We start from the raw sequence: 19,044 nt of genomic DNA on the forward strand, positions 1-19,044 counted from the left end.
TGCTCCATATGCACCTACTCACCAATGCTGCCTACTAGAATATCATCGAGGTAGACCGCCAGAAACTTACTAATGGAAGGCTTAAACACTTGATCTATCACCCTCATAAAAGTATTGGGAGCATTGGACAGGCCAACTGGCACCACATGCCTCTCACAAAGGCCCTCTTGTAGTTTGAATGTAAATCTTCCACTCATCTCTTGGCCGAATGTGAATCTGATTGTATCCACTTCTCACATCTATATTCGAAGACTAGCACTAGCAGCCAACATATCCAACATATCTTCACGGCTTCAAGGCACAAATTGGGATGCGGTACTTGACTGTGATTTTTTTAATATTCTTGTTGTCCATACGCATGTGCTAAATCCCGTCCTTTTTAGGCATTAATAACGTGGGGACAAGGCTTTGACTCAATTCTTCATGCTCCTTTGGGCCCGTTCTATATGCATTCTTGTTAGGTAGGCTAGACCCAAGAACGTGGTCTATGTGATGTTGGATGTCCCTCATGGGTGGTAACCCCTCGAGTATCTCAATCGGAATGACATCACTATAATCCCTCATTAAGGCATCTAACTATGTGGAACCAAACTAGCAGGCTGCTCCTCCCGTCGGACCACTGTAAACAACATCCTGGACTCCTGCAACCCCCTTATAACTTTGTTAAAGGAACATGTTAGCACACCTACATTTGACTTAGAAGCACTTTCCTTCTTATATGAACCTAAAACTACTTTTACCCCATCTTTGATGAAGAAGTGTTTCTAAACCCTTATGGTATGCCTATCATACTACCATGATCTACCAAATAATAAATGACATGCATCCTTTGGCACAATATCTCCCCATACCGCATATCTGTAGTGATCTCCAATTGAAAAAGAAACCGGACAGCCTTTAAGAAACTATTATCTCCTTCGTTTTCTTGAACCAAGCTATCTTGTATGGCTTTGGTTTTGTCTCTGTTTCAATTTTATCTTGTCTCTACGATCTCTTTAGAAACAATATTTTCACAGTTGCCCCCATCAATGATAAGATTGCAAACCTTCCTATTGGTTGTGCATCGAGTGTAAAACATATTTGTGCGCAACCGACCTGCCTCATCTACCAGTCGGGGTGTAATCATGCTGTGCAGATCACCAAGGCGTCCCATGGTCACTAAATGTCACTTTAGGCTGTTCTTCCTCAGATTCCTCATCATAAATGGGGTCTCCATCAAAACGATCTTGCTGTGCTTTTCAAGAATCTTCTCAGCATCATTCACAATTTTCTATATCGGCACTGAGAAGAGACGTGTTTGAATTACTTATTGATGTTGCTATTTTGGGTGATTCAGGCCACAAGAACTGACCCCAACACCCACTGTATCTTACTGTTTAGATGGACCAGCAAGTCAGGAGGACTGTCCAGCCATGTCATTCATTCCCACTTTTTCCCCTGAATTTGCTTCCATAGCCACTTGTACTACCTAGGGCTGCGCCCCATCTTGATGATGGATGCCTCTGCTAAGCTTCAACTAGGTTGTAAGCTTCATCCAAGGTCCATTCATGCTATAAAACTGCAACTTTCTCAGCCCACCAACAACAGCAAGATAGGGACCATACATGTCTTTCAATCACATCATTCGGAGCTATCAACTGATAACATTCATCGATATACTCTTCTACACTCTTTTCTCCCTATCAAAGATTATTCATCCTATGATAAAGGAATTGTAGATAATTTTCAGGTAGGCATATTTCCTTTAATTTCTTTTTTATCTTCTCCCAGTTATTAATTTTGAGTTTTCCCATTCACTCCCTTCTAGCTGTAAGTTATTCCCACCATGTCGAGGCTCCCTTCATTTTTATTGCAATAAGTTACCTCCTTCTAATCATAAACTCTTTCTACAATATCTTATCAATATGTAAACTCCTTGGGTTTGAGGCTTACCATCAAAATCTGGTATATCCACCATCAAATTGATATCTCTAGGGCGGTGCACCCCACGTCTAGGCCTCCTGTTGCCGTCCTCATCATTAGCACGATGTGAAAAGGCTTGTACTCAAGAACTTCTTGGGCTGAAAGATCTTCATCTTGCTCATGATAGATACTCGTGGACTGCTATGACAGTTGCTAAACTTACCTTTTAAGGTTCTCAATTTCTCCATTTCTCCATTTATGTGAGAACCCCTTTCTACGGTCCCTTCTCTCTGCCATCGATTCTCACTGTAATCACATAACCTCGGCTGAGAATCAACAAAATCTTGCTGAAATCAGCATGATCTCGGTTGAACTTGGCAAAACTTGGCCCAAAATCAGCAGACCCTTGACTTGGCCGTACTTTGCAGGCTCGGCCTTGCTGTTGATGAAACATGATCTTTGATACCAAATTGGATTAGGAAAATTAGAAGAGAACAGGAAAACAATAACGATTCAGGCCAACACATGCAATAATTAGAAAAAACCTATGTTTCTTTGCTAACCCAGAAAGGATTCCAAAGCCCCCAACACACCACTTTATATTTGTTTAGTGTTCAAAAGACTATAATTGTATCATAAATATATAATAAATTGACCCATATGTCCTAATTTATGTGACTTTTAAAATAAATGACAGTAACTATAAATAAAATGACTATAAGTCCCAACTGATCCTGCAATTAAAATTGACTGCAAATAAAATAACTAGAAAATCATCCCAGACAATGCTTGCTCTTCTCTTTCTTCTTGGTAGCCTTCCTAGGTTACATCCTCCAAGTATGAGCAAGAATTAGGAGGAATCTGCTGCTTCCGTAGAAGATAGTCGTCACTTTGACAACTTGATGTACTTTTTGCATCATCAAAGAACAATAGAAGGATTGTCTGAGACATAAGGTTCTGGGGAGTAGCAGGCTTGCTCATAGAGGGGGAAATAAATGAAAGGATTTAGGAATACGTTCTTTCCCAAATTTAAATAATTTCTCCCAAATTATGTAAATTAACACTCCTTCCAAAATCTATCTCATTAAAGGAGGGCTTCTGTTTGATATTTTTTGTAGGAAGAGCATTAGAGCTATAGTGCTTATTCATTTTTAGTTCCATAACATTTTGTTTATCAGAAGGTTTAAAAAACTGTTTACTATGTCTTAGGGATCTGTTTTATATTGTTTCATGGATGGCTGCAGTTAAGAAATCTGTAATGTTTCTTCACTTTACAGGTACAAGAGCATATATTTATTGAATCTAATGTCTTAATCAAATCCATTCAAGTCATTTTGGAAGCAATGAATGAACTGCGGTTTTATTATGTGATGGAAAGAGCTGGCATGTCTTCAGTACAGATAAAGGGAGAAACCCCAAAGGTAAAATTACTTTGAAATTTTTTTACTTTTATTGCTTTGTTCCCCTGCTTTGAGAAATAAATCTTCTGTTTTATAAAATTGAATCAAATACTCCTTTTTTATTTTTACGTGTTGCTCTTCAGTGCATTTCAGAACCTTAGTAGCAATAATGTCTTGAAACATATATGATTAATTTGCATATTCTTTCAGCATGTCGACCCTCAGTGTTTCCACATAATCACACTCCTGTCCATGTTGTGCATGCTTTGGAATGTCCTTTTGGTATTTTATATATCCAAAATGTACTGGGCTTTTATGAAGGATGATTAAGGCAAAGCTTAAGCTAATAGTTCCTTATATTATAGCACAAAATTCAAGATGGTGGAATTAGTTCTTTATTATTACTTGTAAGAATGCATACCTACACTACTTCTGTATGATATATGGCACACCAGGTGGGCATCCACCATTTGTTTCAAATGGCATGTGGTGGAGGTTTTATGTGTGTATGTGTGAGAGTAATACTAGTGATATGGGGGTAAATGTTACAAAGAGAGAGAGCAAGGGGAGCAGGAGCAATTGGCAGTGATCCACCTATCCCTCTCATTCAGTATTTTAAAGACATGAACTGGTGGCCGTCACCTGGTGATGTAGGTTGTATCGCCAATTCCCACATCAGCTCGTGGATTCTAGGTAACCTGGCCCAAAAAGTGAAGAAAAAAAGAAAAAAGAAATGAAAACTTTTCTTTGCATTTCTCTCTATAGTTGTTGATCTTGAAACCTATTCTTCCCATTTTCTTTGCTTGAAACCATAAACAATTAACCTTTCTTCCTTATGAATAATAATTGGAAAAAAAAGGGTAAAAAATAAAGAGAAAAAACTTGTTTGTTTCAGAAACAGTACCTGAATTTCAAACAAGACATGTATTTTTTGGTGGCAATGGGTAATTCAGCATTAGTGATTTATTTTCACTAAAAATAAAGGACTTGATTAGAGCTGGATGGACAAAGTGGAGATGTGTTTCAGGATTCTTATGTGATCGTCATGTACCATTGAAACTGAATGGAAAGTTTTATAAGACAACTTCAAGACCAGCCATACTTTATGGGACAAAATATTGGGAGGTCAAGAAACAACATATCCATAAAATGAGTATAGCTGAGATGAGGATGTTGAGATGAATGAATGGCTCCAATAGAAGATGAGATCTTAGGAGTGGCTCCAATAGAAGATGAGATAATGGCAGGTAGGCTTATGGTCTGGCCATGTGTAGTGTCGATCTAGAATAACACCTGTTAGGAGGGGCAATTTGGTTCAAGTCGAAGGCTCTAAAGGGGTAAGGGGAAATTCCAAAAGGACATGAATGGAAGTAATGAGAGAGATGATGACTTATGGTTTGACTGAGGGTCTGGCCCTTGACAGACTTGAATGGCAGAACTGGATTCACATAGCCACCCCATATAGTTGGAGTACAGCTTGGATGATTGATGATGATTCCTTAAAAGGTATTTTTTTTTCTGTTATTACGAAAATCACCTGATTTATGAAAATGATAATTTTCATATGTTTTTAATTAAAATTACCTAGTTCGCTACCACTGTTTTGAGGTATTGGGGCCATTCCTTGTTTGGGACCGGACCTCGATTACCACCTCATCTATTTTGAGGCCAACTCTAACAATTTTAAGTCTTCTTGCTGATTTATTGAGCACTTCTCTCAATTCAATAGTGTTGTGGCTTTCTCTTTGTAATGTCTCACAGTCCTTCTACGACCAAACATCTTAAGTTTCTGAAATCTATATCAAAGAAAATTGGGCAAATTGGGTATACATTAAGTATTCACTAATATGCACTTCCATTTCTTTGAAAAGAAAGAGCAAATTGGGCTATTAGAGGAAAGACCATACCAGAATTATGGGAGTATAATTGGATATTTGGTCTGCAAGTGGTTGGTGGGTGTCTAGTTGTGGCATATCAATGGCACCATGAAAATTCTAGTAAGACCTTACCTTGTATTGATAGGTGGACCCTTTAAGATAAAGCTTCTCTATGATTTCTCTCTTGACTGTGTGTGCGTCATCTTAATTTACAGTCAGGAGTCAATTGTTAGGAGATTAATCTTAATTGATAGTCAAAGGATTCAATTGTCAGGAGATTAATCTGATTTGGGTTCATTAAAGATCAGTCTCTCTCCCCCCTTCTTTCTCTATCTCTCTATCTCTCTGTCTGTGTATCTATCTATCTCTATCTATTCATCAATCTATCAATTTGGGAAGATATTCTGTGGTCAATTGGCAAAATCTGCTATTGAAAAATGAGATTGTAAGATGACCCTCCTTTCTCTATCCTTTCCTATAATAGGTAACGACTCTCCTCTCTCTTTCTCTATTGTAAATTGTGACATACTTGTCAGTTAAGATTATGACCCTAATTCCTGTCATATGAAAAACTCCTCCACCCTGTGTACAAAATCATCTTTCAAATAAGCGAATTTTGTCAGGAGTCTCACTGAAAATTGAACATGGCTCCTGCCTTTTATTTATAGAAGACTCCTATGTCTCCCCAACTAGGCTAAAGTTTATTGAGGAATAAGCAAATTTTGACATACGTTTCACTCTAAAAGATGTGATTACTTCTTGTTGTCATTTGGGGGGTGTGGGGGGTGGGGAAACAGAAAAACAATTTACTTGTTGGGCAACCTTGCTTGTTAAATAAACAAATTGTAGACATAACACCTTGCAATACTTAAGAATGCAGTGCCTAGTCTTAATATCTCACTTATGATAGCATGTATTGGGTCTTGTATCAAGCTGGCTTGGGTTGGCTGTAGCTCAGGATAAGGAACCCTGGTGCTCTATGGTTTGATGGAGTGTTCATGATTAGGGCAGTTTTCCTCCACCTTTGATTTGCACTCATGTAAGGTATTGTCAAGACGAAGTTTACACTGAATTTTCGGGCTGTCTTAGTGATGCAGGGCAAAATTATGTTTATTTTTAATCGTTATTCAATTTCAAGTGATGTTTATTTTAATCTTATTCTTATTTTTAATCTTTATTCAATTTCAGACGATGTATATTTTAATCTTACTTTGCGATTCTAGGTTTTTTTTTTTTATTCGTAGGTACTATTCATAGGTTACTGTTCACAGGGTTAAAATTGTTCTTACTGTTCATAGGGTTAAAATTGTCATTACAAATTTTGTGTTTAAGTTAGGGTTTTTAAGTTTTTTTTAAGTTTTTGTGGACATTTAATTCCTTTGAATACTAAATTATAATATATAAAAGGTGGTAGGGCCTTGAAGGGGTCGTTCTACGTGATTTTCAAAATTGAAAGAGAAAGAAAAGCTTAGGCTTTTAGAACCCTAGCTGGTTAGAGTAGGAACTCTATCTTTTTCTAGGTATTGCTTGTGTTTAGCATGTTTTCTTGCTGAATTTTACTGATTCTTTAGTTCTCTGTATCAAATTGGTATCAAAGCTTATATCTTACAGCGCACGAGGTCATTCATTTGAGATCCCTTTCTTGACAACAAGGCCTTGTCATCAAGTTAGATTGGGAGAAGGCCTCTGATAGGGTTGATTGGGTTATCCTAGATGCCATAAAAGTTAGGATGGGCTTTGGCTCAACTTGGAGGAAATGGATATCAGAATGCACCCTCTTTCACCATCCTAATTAATGGATCACCTGAAGGCTTCTTCCAAGCTCAAAGAGGACTTAGGCAGGGTGACTCTTTGTCACCCTTCCTTTTCCCACTGATAGGTGAACTTTTCAGTTAGTCTATCTCAAGACTTTATGCCAATGGGTCTCTCTCGGGCTTCAAAACTTCATCCTCTGGTCTAACAATAACTCACCTTCTCTATGCTGACGATACACTCATTTTCTGTGATGCCAATCCAACTCAAGTGGATAACCTATGGCGATTCTTGAGGGCTTTTGAATTGCTTACTGGAATGAAAGTAAACCTTTCCAAGACTAAAATGATGGGTATTCATGTTGACAAGACAGCCCTTCTCAGTTTGGCTTCCCGACTAGGTTGTGCTTTAGAAAATTTACTGTCTTCTTATCTTGGCCTTCCCCTTTGCATAGGAAAACCTAAAAAAAACATGTGGGATAGCCTCGTTGAGAGATTCACATGGAAATTTGCCTCTTGGAAAGTCACATACGTTTCATTTGGGGGTAGAATTACTCTTATCCGAGCAACCTTAGCCAGCATTCCCATTTACTACATGTCAATGTTTCAAATCCCGTTCTCGGTCATTCAAATATTGGAAAAACTCATGAGAGATCTTCTTTGGTCTGGGGTTGATGACACCTAGTGGCTTGGGAGATTGTATGTACTCCTAAGTTCTTCGGCGGTCGAGGAATTAAAAATCTTAGAATCATGAACCGAGCCCTTTTAGGCAAGTGGTGGTGGAAATTCTCTATACCAGAATCCATTTCTTGGGGATTTCTTATTACCACGAATAATATTTGAGCCAATAAAGAAGAAGAATGTTTAATGAGGTAGTTTTGATGCTGAATTCATCTTAGCACAGTTCATAGCTTAAGGACTAGTTTTTTCCAACCAAGGGCGAATATTGCAAGACAAAACTATTCTTATTTTTAATTTTTAGTCAATTTCAAAGGATGCATATTTTGATATTAGTTTTAAGTTTTATTTTTAGGGTTTTTAAGCTTTTTAGTGAATATTCCACATGATTTTCAGAATTGAAAGAGAAAGAAAAGCTTAGGCTTTTGGGACCCTAGCGGGGTTAGGGAGGAAACCCTTGGTTCTCCTAGTTATTGCTTGTGTTTGGCCTTTTTTCTTGCTTATATTTACTGTTTCTTCAAGTTCTCTGCATTGCTTATATGCTAACTCTGTATTTCTAATTGCATTTCTATTTTCTAGTTGAGAAACATAATCAATATAATTTTCTAGGCTTGGTCATAAATGAATTAAAATTCTCTTTGTATGTTTATTGTATCTCATTGTCACTTTTATCCTGCATGATTCTAGTTCTCTTGGTATAGATGTTGTATCATATGTGACGTGATATGGTGTTCTAGGTTGGGAGACACTCTGGAAGCCGTGGTTCGAGATCCCCTTACATGGCAGAAATGGCTTCTGATTCCTTAGCCTCACAAATGCAAGATGCTTTATCAAGCTGTTCGTGGCAGAAAGTGAGTATTTGTGCAAGTGAAACTATAAAGAGGGTTGTACCTCATGTTTTCATGTTCCTGTGCTTTTACCTGATCAGATGTGAACTGATATCTGCAAATTTTCTCTCTGCTAGAGAGAGCAGCTCCACTGTGAACTGATGTACGCAAATTTCCTTACACATTTTTATTGTTGACATCATTAGACAAAGCATACTTGAGGGCATGCAATGAATGTGCCCCTCCAAGCCATCTGTACTTATGATGCAGTCTTCCTGATCCTGCACATCATCTCTTGCACTTAATTTCTACTTTATTTATTTATTTCTATATGCACATCATCTGTACATATAGAATTTTTAATATTGTCTAGGGGTGGTGTGGAATCTTTGAAAAAATTTTGGTATTTGTTTTCTTATAATTTAGGGTTTAGAAGAGTGTCTACTTAAGAAAACTCTGTAAAGAGGTTAGACAGTAGTTTTGATGATATCGTCATTGTGGAGAGGCTTCTTCTTCATTGAAGACTATTGAGCTTCACTTTATTGAATCTATTGAATTGCCGGCCCTATTTTCTTTTTAGTCTTTTCCACCAACACTTTGTGCTGCATCAATTGGTATTTGAGCCATTTCTCCATACACCGCAGCATTCAGTTTCTTTGGAAACATAAGGATAGCTACACAAGGGTTGCGGGTCTTTATAGCCAATCGGAGTGAGATTCACCATAAAAATCTCCTTGATTTATGCTTTAAACAAAATCAAATTATAAACACGATAGAGATTGAGGGCTCTGTTGAATTACAACCCTAAGGAGAATCAATCTGATAAGACTGATCCTTCTATAGATTGTCAGCCGCGCCAGCTAGATTGTACTGAAACTAGATACTTAAAAGGAAATATAACAAAGTAAAATGATTAAAGATAAAGGAAAACATGATACTAAAAAGAAAGAAACAAGGCCCATTGGTCCTGCGCACCCAGAATCGAACTCCAGATGAAACTTCAGATCTTTATGCTTCAGATTCTCTTTTTGAAAAAGAAATTTATGTAAACTTTGACTTTGAATTTGAAATTAAAGTTTTAGAGTGAAGTGGATTTTCTTAAGCTTGGATTATAGAGCTTAGAATTCGATTTTCTTGAAGATTTGGGTTGGAAGGGACTAGAAAAGGGCTTGCAATTGCAGGGGATGGGGAGCTAAAGCTAGGGTTTGAAAGCCTAGATCTAGGTAAGGGTTAGGATTTTGGTTGGCTAGGGTTTTTCAGAAACTCGGTGCCAAAAGGTACTTAGGGTTTTTGAAATCAGTCTATTTATAAACAAAACCCTCCATTTTCCTGTCAACAGGCAGGCCAGAAGAATCTGGGCCACCCATCTTTCAACGATGTGGTATGCGTCACTGGGATGTGGACTGCGTTATTGGTCGCATTTTGGCTTATTTTTTCAAGACAGTCAGATGCTTTCTTTGTTTGAATCTTTGAGATATTCTAGTCAGACTTTCCATTTCATTTGGATCTGGAACAGTCCAATCTATTTCATTTCCCTTCTAAATCTAAAAACCTGCCATTTTGGGGTGATTTGGTGATTTTAGGATATTTTCAAGATATTTCCTTGGGTGTATGAACCACAGTTGATGGTTTACCATGGATTATTAGGTTAATGTGGTTGGTCTTCTAGACTAATTGGATTACTTTCCTAAAGAATTTGGGATTTAATTGGTCCTAGGTTCTAAGTTTTCCTTGAAATATAGCCAATCAGGGGCCTTGTGAGATGAGATCACGGTCGAGGCGCTGGAATTAGACCCATGATGGATGATTTGGAGGCTTTTCTTCAAAGATTCAGCATACTGGCTGCCGAGGTGTATCATGTCAGAGACATTGCCCTAGAATTGCACCAGCAAAGGAGTGAATACAGAGATGACATTGTGCATTCCCAGGGTTTGGGGTGCGACTAAATCTGAATTTAGAAGATGATTTCAACTTAGATAGCTTGGGACCACATGGGTAACAGGCAAGAAACCCTATCCCATTTGAAGATGTGGCTGTTCAGGTGCTTGAAGGCTCTGAACGAAGTATTAGGTTTGATGTGCTTGATCTTACAAGGAGACTATAGCCGAATGAATTCCTTGATTGGCTTGCAAGTGGTGAACAGTTTTTTCAATGGAAGGATATGACAGGGCATAAAAAGTTACGATCTGTTGGTTCTGGATTAAAAGGCCTTGTTGTGGTGGCAACAAACACAAGAGAAAGGGAAGCAAGAGGTCCGCATTTGGTAGAAGAGGAAGAGGTATTTAGAGGGAATGTTTCTGCCCATTGATTATATGCAAGATCTTTACCGACAACTCCATCATTTATGGCAGAAAGATAGTTCGATACAGGATTAAAAGTGGGCTGAATGTTGTGATGCAAGATGAGCTGTCTATGCATCAAATTTTTGTTTTGGATTAGGCACATCAACTCTCCTTGAAAGCTGAGAAACCAAATTTTCCAATCTGGGCCTAATCACTTCATGGATAAGTGACTAACTACTACGAAATCCAAGGAACTAAGGGGGCAAAGTTCTAATCTGTCCTGTGGTTAAGGTGGTCAACTTAACGGCCAAACCTACCAACTCAGGCCTAGCACAGCACAACGGTCCCAAAACAGCAGTAAACCAACAACTTGCTTCAAGTGTGGTGAGCAGGGACAAAGATCTTATGACTACCCAAAGCGCCAAGCTAGTATACAGTTGCAAAGGGAACCCATGGAGGGTAATGAGAAGGAAAACATGCAGGCCAATGAAGGGAGTGAGGCTGATATGGAGGGAGGTGAAGAAGACTCATTCCCCATGATGGTGAGCTCATATTGATTCGTCCTATGCTAGCTGCACCCAAGGTTGTTGATGAGTCATGGCTGTGCACTAAAATATTTTGCACAAGATGCACGGTGCAAGGCAAAGTATGCACATTTATTATTGATAGTGGAAGCTGTGAGAACATTGTTTCCTAGGAGATGGTGCACAATTTGAAGTTAAGGAAAGAGAAGCTCCCAATCCAACATGATACAGTGGTTCAAACAAGGTGATGACGTTCCTGTTGATTCTCATTTGTTAGTCTCTTTTTGTATTGGTAAGTAAATAAATGGTATAACTACTTTGTATGGTGTAACGTATTACAAGATGGAGATTTGTTGCTTGTTGTTGGGATGTCCTTGGCCATACGACCGTTCCATCCTTCATAATGGCTGGAACAATACATATTATGTTTACCAAGGATGGTGTGAATGTGAAGTTTCCATCCTTTGAGAAATGAAGATAACGAGAGGGTTATGGTGGGAAAGAACGTAGTAGTTATGTCCATGCATCGTTTTCTGGCTGAAAGTTGTGAAAATGGGGGGTTATGTTTGCCTTGACAGTGAAGAATAATGGTGGTGTTGAGGTAGTTAAGCTGCTTTTGGATGGATCCTGGGATTTGATGCCTAGAGAATTAGCTAGTGGGTTATCCTGGGATATGTAGCACCGCGTAGACTTGGTTCCAGGAGTGAGTTTACCAAATCTACATACCAGATGAGTCCTTGTGGGCATGATGACCTACATGCAAGTTTCAGACCTATTAATTTGTGAGAGGCAAAGTCCTAAGGCTGTCCCTACACTGTTGATTCCCAAGAAAGTTAGTACGTGGTGAATGTGTGTGGATAGCAGGGCCATATATAACATCACGATTAAGTATAGATTCCCTCTACCCTGCTTAGATGATATGTTGTACATGTTATCAGGATTTAAGGTGTTGACCAAGATCGATTTTTGAAGTGAGTATCATCATATCAGAATTAGACCAGGAGATGTATCGTAAACAACTTTCTAGACTTGAAAGGGGTTGTATGAATGGTTTCTGATTCCTCTTGGCTTGTCGAACACACCCAATACTTTCATGTGGGTTATGAATCAGGTGCTCAAACCATTCATAGGGAAATTTATTGTGGTATATTGTGGTGATATTTTGGTTTACAACAATACAGTTGAGGAACATTTGATTCATTTGAGGCAGGTTCTGGAAACACTGCAGGCTGAAAAGTTATTTATAAATCTGAAAAAGTGTTCTTTTTTTTTACATGTAGTCTTATTTTCTTAGAATATGTAGTTTCTACTGAGGGGATTAGAATGGATCCAATCAAGGGTCAAGGAATCATTGACTGGTGGGCACCAACTTCTGTTGGGGATGTGCGTAGTTTTCACAGGGTAGCTGCATTTTATTGGCGATTTATTAAAAATTCAGCAGTTTCGTCGCTTTCATTACAAATTGTATGCGGAAAGGTAACTTTGTATGGATAGATGCAGCTAATGATAATTTCCTGTTGATTAAAGAAAATATTATGCAGGCACCTATCTTGGCTTTACCAAAATTTGACAAGGTTTTTTAAGTGGATTGTGGTGCATACCATGTTGGGATTTGGACTGTTTTGAGCCAAGAGAATAGCCCTTTTGCTTTCTTCAGTGACGAGTAATTCTAAGTCACGATATTCGACATATGATTTGGAGTTCTATGCGACATTGCGAGCAGCTAGGCCATGGAGGCACTATATTGTTCAATGGGAGTTTTTATTACATTCTGATCATAAGTCCTTGAAGTTCTTGACTACCTAGAAAATTTTGAATAGAAGGCATGCCAAATGGGTTTCATTCTTGCACGAATTCATCTATGTGATCAAACATAAGGCTGGAAGTCAAAATCAAGTGGCATCTGCATTGAGTAGGAGATTCATGGTGTCTAGTGTTCTGTTGACATCGGTTGTGGGCTTTAAAACAATCCTGTAACAATGTGCTACTCGCTCATATGTTGCTGAAATTGTTTGTTAAGTACCTAGGGAGACCTAGAAACTACTAAAGATTATGTTTTGCATGATGGTTTTCTTTTCAAGGGAAGTTGTCTCTGCATATCAGATGGTTCCTTGAGGTTGAAGTTATTTTTTGAATTGCATGGTGGTCGACTAGGAGGTCACTTTGGCAGAGACCGTACTTTAGCTCTCCTGGAGGATAAATATTTTTAGCCATGACAAAGGAGAGATATTGTGAGGTATGTAGACAAATGCCATATATGCTAGCTCACAAAAGTACTCTGAACATTGGGTACGACGACAGCCATGGGAAGACCGAAGATGTATGGATTTTGTGTTGGGATTGTTGCGAACAGCTTGGGGATTGGACTCTACTACATAGTAGTTGATCGATACTTGAAGATGGTGCAATTTATATCTTGCTTAAACACTTTGGATGCCACGCATACTGCCAATTTATACTTCAAAGATGTTATTCAGCTTCATGGTGTTTAGTAAACTATCACTTGTTTTCTTTTCTTTTTTTTCTTTTAAGTAAACGATCACTTCAATTTTTTATTTTTGGACAGGAGAATGACCACAGCAATGGGATTTATTAGGACTAAAGCTGAATTCGGTTATAATAGTGCCAAAAATAGAACTACAGGGTGATCACCTTTTGAAGTAGCTTATGGCAAGAACCTGAATTACATAGTGGATCTGGTGAATTTGCTTGATATGGAGTGGGTTAGTGATGATGCAAGGCCTTGGGCAGAACACATTCAAAACATCCTCTCGGAGGTGATGGAAAAGCTTAAGAGGAACACGACGCCTTACAAAGAGTGTTGCTTGACACAGGCACCGAAAAGAGTTTAATGAGGGTGATTTAGTTATGGTCTAACCATCGTTACCTGATCTCTCTGTTGAGGTCGTGATTTTGGTTCGGAATTCGGATTCAGCGATTCCGATAAGGGATCTTCATGGAAACCGTTTCTTGAAACTTAGGAATTTAGATTCCATAAGTTAGGAATCTTGATCTCATTATTTGTGAAATCTTGGCCCCAAATTTTTCGAATCTTGATTTCAACATTTCTTTAATCTTGATTCCACGTCTGTTGATTCCTAATTCCACATGTGATGAATCTTGATTCTTTATGGCTTTGAGTCTAGACTCTACAACATAAAATACATCTGTTCGTAGGAGCAGGGAACTGCAATTCAATCAACATGGAGCTTTGCTTCGACCTCCATAAGATACCTGTTTGATATCATAATCTCTCTTTACCCATGTGTTTTTTTTCAATTTGCTGAATGTTTAGTCTAAATTTCTCCCCTACCACAATGACATAATGTGAATGCAAGCAAAATAATAATAATAAAATAAAATAATACACAAAAGATTTCGAATTACATAATGTCCAATTTCCTGAATGGTTACCACTTTTTCAAGGGAATTGGAGTAGAAATCTTCATTCGATTTGAATGTGAATCCTTCTAATAGTTTTAGGACTGGCTCAAATCACATTTCTAATGGTGCTAGGATGGACTACTTTTTTTAAAAAAAAATAATTGGTAACTACAACACATACAATAAATACTATGGCATAGAGAAAATCCTATTTTTTCTGTATATCACAATTTAGAAATACATGGGATAACATTTGCATCTTTGGTAGATAATTTCCCTAGTAGACTACTTGACCATAATCAATTATCAATATATTGACTTCAAATCTGAGGAGCCCTTCTACAAGTATAATAAGAGACATTTGATATTGATTGCTTAAATAGGTTCCAAGTCGATAAAGCGTGAGATGCCATTGACATAGGAAACTTGTTTCTATGGGGCTTCATATTGGACTCCTAGAGTTACAAATCTCGATTGCTAGTTGAGATCAAGCTCGATTCTAATCTAATATCAGTCCCGATTCCAAACTGGCATGAATCTTGGTTCCAAATACATCAGAACTCGATTCCTAATATGTTGGAATTTCAATTCAAAACTAGTGCGAATATCGATTCAACATACATTGGAAACTCGATTCATAAGATTTCATTATCTCAATTCCTTGGTGGTCGATTTCAAGGAGGTAGGAATCTCAATTTGAAGGAGGTTAGAATCTTGATTCTATATGTGGCGGAATCTCATTTCCATTTTAGTCAATTCTCAATTCCCAAAAAATAGGAATCTCGCTCTCTGTGATTCCCATGGTATGAACGTTGATTCCAGAAACATGAATTTTGTAGTCGGTTGTGATTCTGATTCTTAAAACTATTTTGGTTCCCAAGCGTTTTCATCAACTATGGGTCTACCTACACAAGGAGAGATTTCCTCGTGGGCAGTACCATAAACTAAAGTTTAAGCGCATTAGGCATCGTCGTGTTTTGAAGAGATTGAGAGAGAATGCATACAAAGTGGAGCTTCTAGCAAGCTGTGATATCTCGCCAGTATTTAACATTACCGATGTATATGATTATGAGATCGATGAGGATATGGAGATTGATTGGCAAGACCAGTTGCCAAAATTTGACGTCGAGGTAACTGGTTGTGTGCTTGATACCAGCCACTACCACAAGGCGTGGTCATATACACAGTATTTTGTGCACTGGAAAGATAAATCTAAAGCAGAATATTCGTGGATTTCGGAGGTGGAGTTCCAAAGGGTAGATCTGAACAAGTAGAAGCAATATATCAACCAGAACTCGAGGATAGGTACTTCTTCTAACCAGGGGGGATTGATGCAGATGTCATGTTGGCATCATCTCAAAGACTTGATTTCTATTTTATTTTTTTTACTATTCACGGGTTCTATCCATGGGTACAGCTCTCAGGTTACTATTTATAGGGTTTTTTTTTAAAAAATTAATATTGTTTGGAATTGGTAATTATTATTATTATTAGTAGTAGTAGTATGGTGTTTTATTATAATTTAGGGCTTTGAAGAGTGGCTGTTTAAAACTTTATGAGGAGGTTAGAGAGTATTGATGATTTTGTCATTGTAGAGAGGCTTTTCTCCATCGAAGCTTCTTGAGCTTCACTTTTATTGAATCGATTGGATCTCCGCCTATATTCTCTCTTTAATCTTGTCCATCAATGCCCTTTGCTGCATCATCAATCACAAATAATAATTGTTTGTGGAGAATGATCCCAATGACAAATGAGATTTTTTTTTTGTAAGATTTTCCTTGGAAATGTGATAGATGCATTACTATTAGACAAAACATTTCTACCTTGTGTGAGGTTTCTGTACCTAAGCGTTTACTTTAAGAATGCCTTGTCAGCCTGATAGCACATCAATTTTAGTATGGGAAAGTTCACCTCTAACCCACAACTTCCCTTACAGAAAACCCCCAAGCTTTTTGGTGCAAACATATGGCCCCTAAATTCCAAAATTCATGTCAAGGTATTGTCGCCTCAGGTTTTAATGTATTTCAGGCAAAAATGCCTTTTTATGGGAGATTGTATTAAAAAGTATAAAATCTCTCTCCTCACACTCCCCTCGTGTCAAAAAAAGTATAAGATCTGTCTCCTCACACTCCCCTTCTCGTGTAAAAGGCCACTTAACTCGTCTCTCTCTACCATATCCTTTCTCTATCTCTACCTCATTCCACAATTCTGCCATCTTACCCTGCCCTTTTTCCCTCATGCACCTCCATTTCTCTCTCTCTCTCTCTCTCTCTCTCTCTCTATATATATATATATATATATATATATATATATATATATATGTGAAACCCTTTTTTACCCACTCACAAAGAAAAGCATTGGGGAAACCCCTTTGATCCCCAAACTCGAAGCCACTTTTGTGCTTAGTTATTGTGATTGAGAGCAGAATATATGGATTAAGGGTTGGGAGAGCTAGATCTTGAGTGGTTAGAAGATTCTTGGAGTGTCATCCATACAATACATATAATCAAATTTTTTGGGGATCTTGATCCCAACCTTTGGGTTTCCAGCAAGAAATGAATATTACACTATTTAATTTTGCAATTTCCATTGGGTAGTCTAAAACACTGTAATTTTATGAATATATCTATTTTTAGATTACTTTGTTTAATATCTGTAGAAATTAAACAATGTAATCTTCAAAAGTTTGGGTTTGCTTCCAACCTTTTGGGATATCAATCCTAATGGTGGTGATTAAGATCAAAATTTCAAAAGTTGAGATCCCCTAAAATCCCTCTCCTGGAGCCCCAGAGCGAGATTCTGGAGCAGAATCGCCTCATAGATTAGGAGATCCCGGTAACTATGCTTTTGTGTATCTCTCTGAATCATGCTTCACAGAAATCACAGAATTCTCCATCTCTTTCAATGTGGTTGTAGACTTGCGTCCGAAGAGAATTGGGGCAACAATTCTTGGCTCCTTCCACACTGTGGATCACAACGCAGAAAAAGCACGTTTATTCCCCTGGATAATTTCACAGGAATATTTTTTTTGATTAATTTCTTGGGAATTTCCACTTTTGAGTTCTATGACTATCTTTTGAGCACTGCTCACTTTTTTACCCTTGTTTCTTTTACTTTAGTTTGCAACTTCTCTTCCACTGATAAAAGTGCTTCAAAGGTCTCGAAATTAGCGTCTATTGAAGATTCTTCAAAGCCCATTGTGGAGGTGGGAAATTTGAAGAGAAACTGAGGGGAAAAGAGACAGAGAATAGAATCAGGAAACTAGGGCGAACTCACAGGATGGGTTTTAAAGCCATGATTGAATTTGGATGATTGAATGACTTGCCAGGTTGGGGTGCAATTGTGTAAGTTTGAAACTCTCAACTAGTAGCAGTTCACAGAGATAATGGCTTCATAGGTTCACAAGGAATCTAGAGGGAGGGGATTTGGTTATGAAGTTATGAATTGCAGAAATGATTTTAGATGGAGGACAAATTGATGGGTTTGAAAGCAGTCTAGAGAGAGATAGAGATGGGAACTTGGTTGCGAAAGTGTGATTTGTAAATGAGTTTGAATTTAAAAGCAGATTAGAGAGAGAGAGAGGAGATTTTGGTCTGAAATATGTTGAAATAGCCATTTAGGGTTTTTTAATCTAAAGGTTTGAAATTAGGGGTTATGTGTTTGTGCCAAGGGAGTTGGGGTGTGTTCTTTTTTTTTCTCCCAACGAGGTTATTTTGGTCTGGAAGACATTGAAAAAGCCATTTAGGGGTTCTCTGATCTGAAGGTTAGAAGTTAGGGGTTATGTGTTTGTGCCAAGAGGTTTGGGGGTATTCTGTCGAGAAGTTGTTGGTTCGATGTAAATTTTCCCTTAAGATGCTCCTAAATATAGTAGAACCTTTGATTTGTAGGTATTTGGAGATTGAGGATCCTTACTGCTTATCTCCTTAGCTTTTTACATGAAATATCCTCTGATGCGTAACTTCGTCAGTTGCTTTTTGTATCAATACATTTTTGACTGAGTTTAATAGATTTCTTGTAGTGGCAGTTGTAGCCTGCTGAATTGTGGCATTATTTAATTCCTTGGAGTTCCTCACAGAAGAAAAAAGGTTATCTGTGGTTTTGTTTCCAATCCTCAGGACTTCTCTTGCTACCATTCGACTGCTGATGCTGCTTCATCATAATTTTTCTCTGTAAAAATACTGTAATCCTTGTTTTCTAGTATTGTGTACTAAATTTCTTCTGTGCAGCATTGTTTTGCATATATATACATGCCAAGATCCCGATATGGTTTCGGGTAGTATATAGTGGTCCTTGTATGTAATCCTTGCAGTTGTACATTGAAATCCAGATGGAAGGAAGATAGTTCTGACAATTCTATTTTGATGCAAGGTGTACTGGCTTCTCATAGATTATCTTGTGGTGGCAAAAGCTGCAATTGTG

At 37.9% G+C, this 19,044-nt stretch overlaps 1 protein-coding gene across 14 annotated transcripts in view; it reads left to right on the top strand.

Annotated features, from left to right (window-relative positions):
- Positions 1-19,044, top strand: part of ATM (Serine/Threonine-kinase ATM-like protein) — a 175,096-nt gene that overhangs the window by 89,838 nt on the left and 66,214 nt on the right. For all 14 annotated transcript variants that reach the window (XR_016059815.1, XR_002281003.2, XR_016059813.1 and 11 more), the window contains 3 exons: positions 3,180-3,323; positions 8,346-8,459; positions 18,994-19,041. Coding sequence is in view for 5 of the 14 variants with exons in the window: in XM_020667487.2 (XP_020523146.2) it covers positions 3,180-3,323; positions 8,346-8,459; positions 18,994-19,041 (306 nt within the window). In the remaining 9 variants the exon portion in view is untranslated. The remainder of the gene's footprint in view (positions 1-3,179; positions 3,324-8,345; positions 8,460-18,993; positions 19,042-19,044) is intronic.

The sequence above is a fragment of the Amborella trichopoda genome, chromosome 1, assembly GCF_054954075.1.
Source record: "Amborella trichopoda isolate Santa Cruz 75 chromosome 1, AtrichopodaSantaCruz75HAP2 v2.0, whole genome shotgun sequence".
Classification (NCBI taxonomy): Eukaryota; Viridiplantae; Streptophyta; class Magnoliopsida; order Amborellales; family Amborellaceae; genus Amborella; species Amborella trichopoda.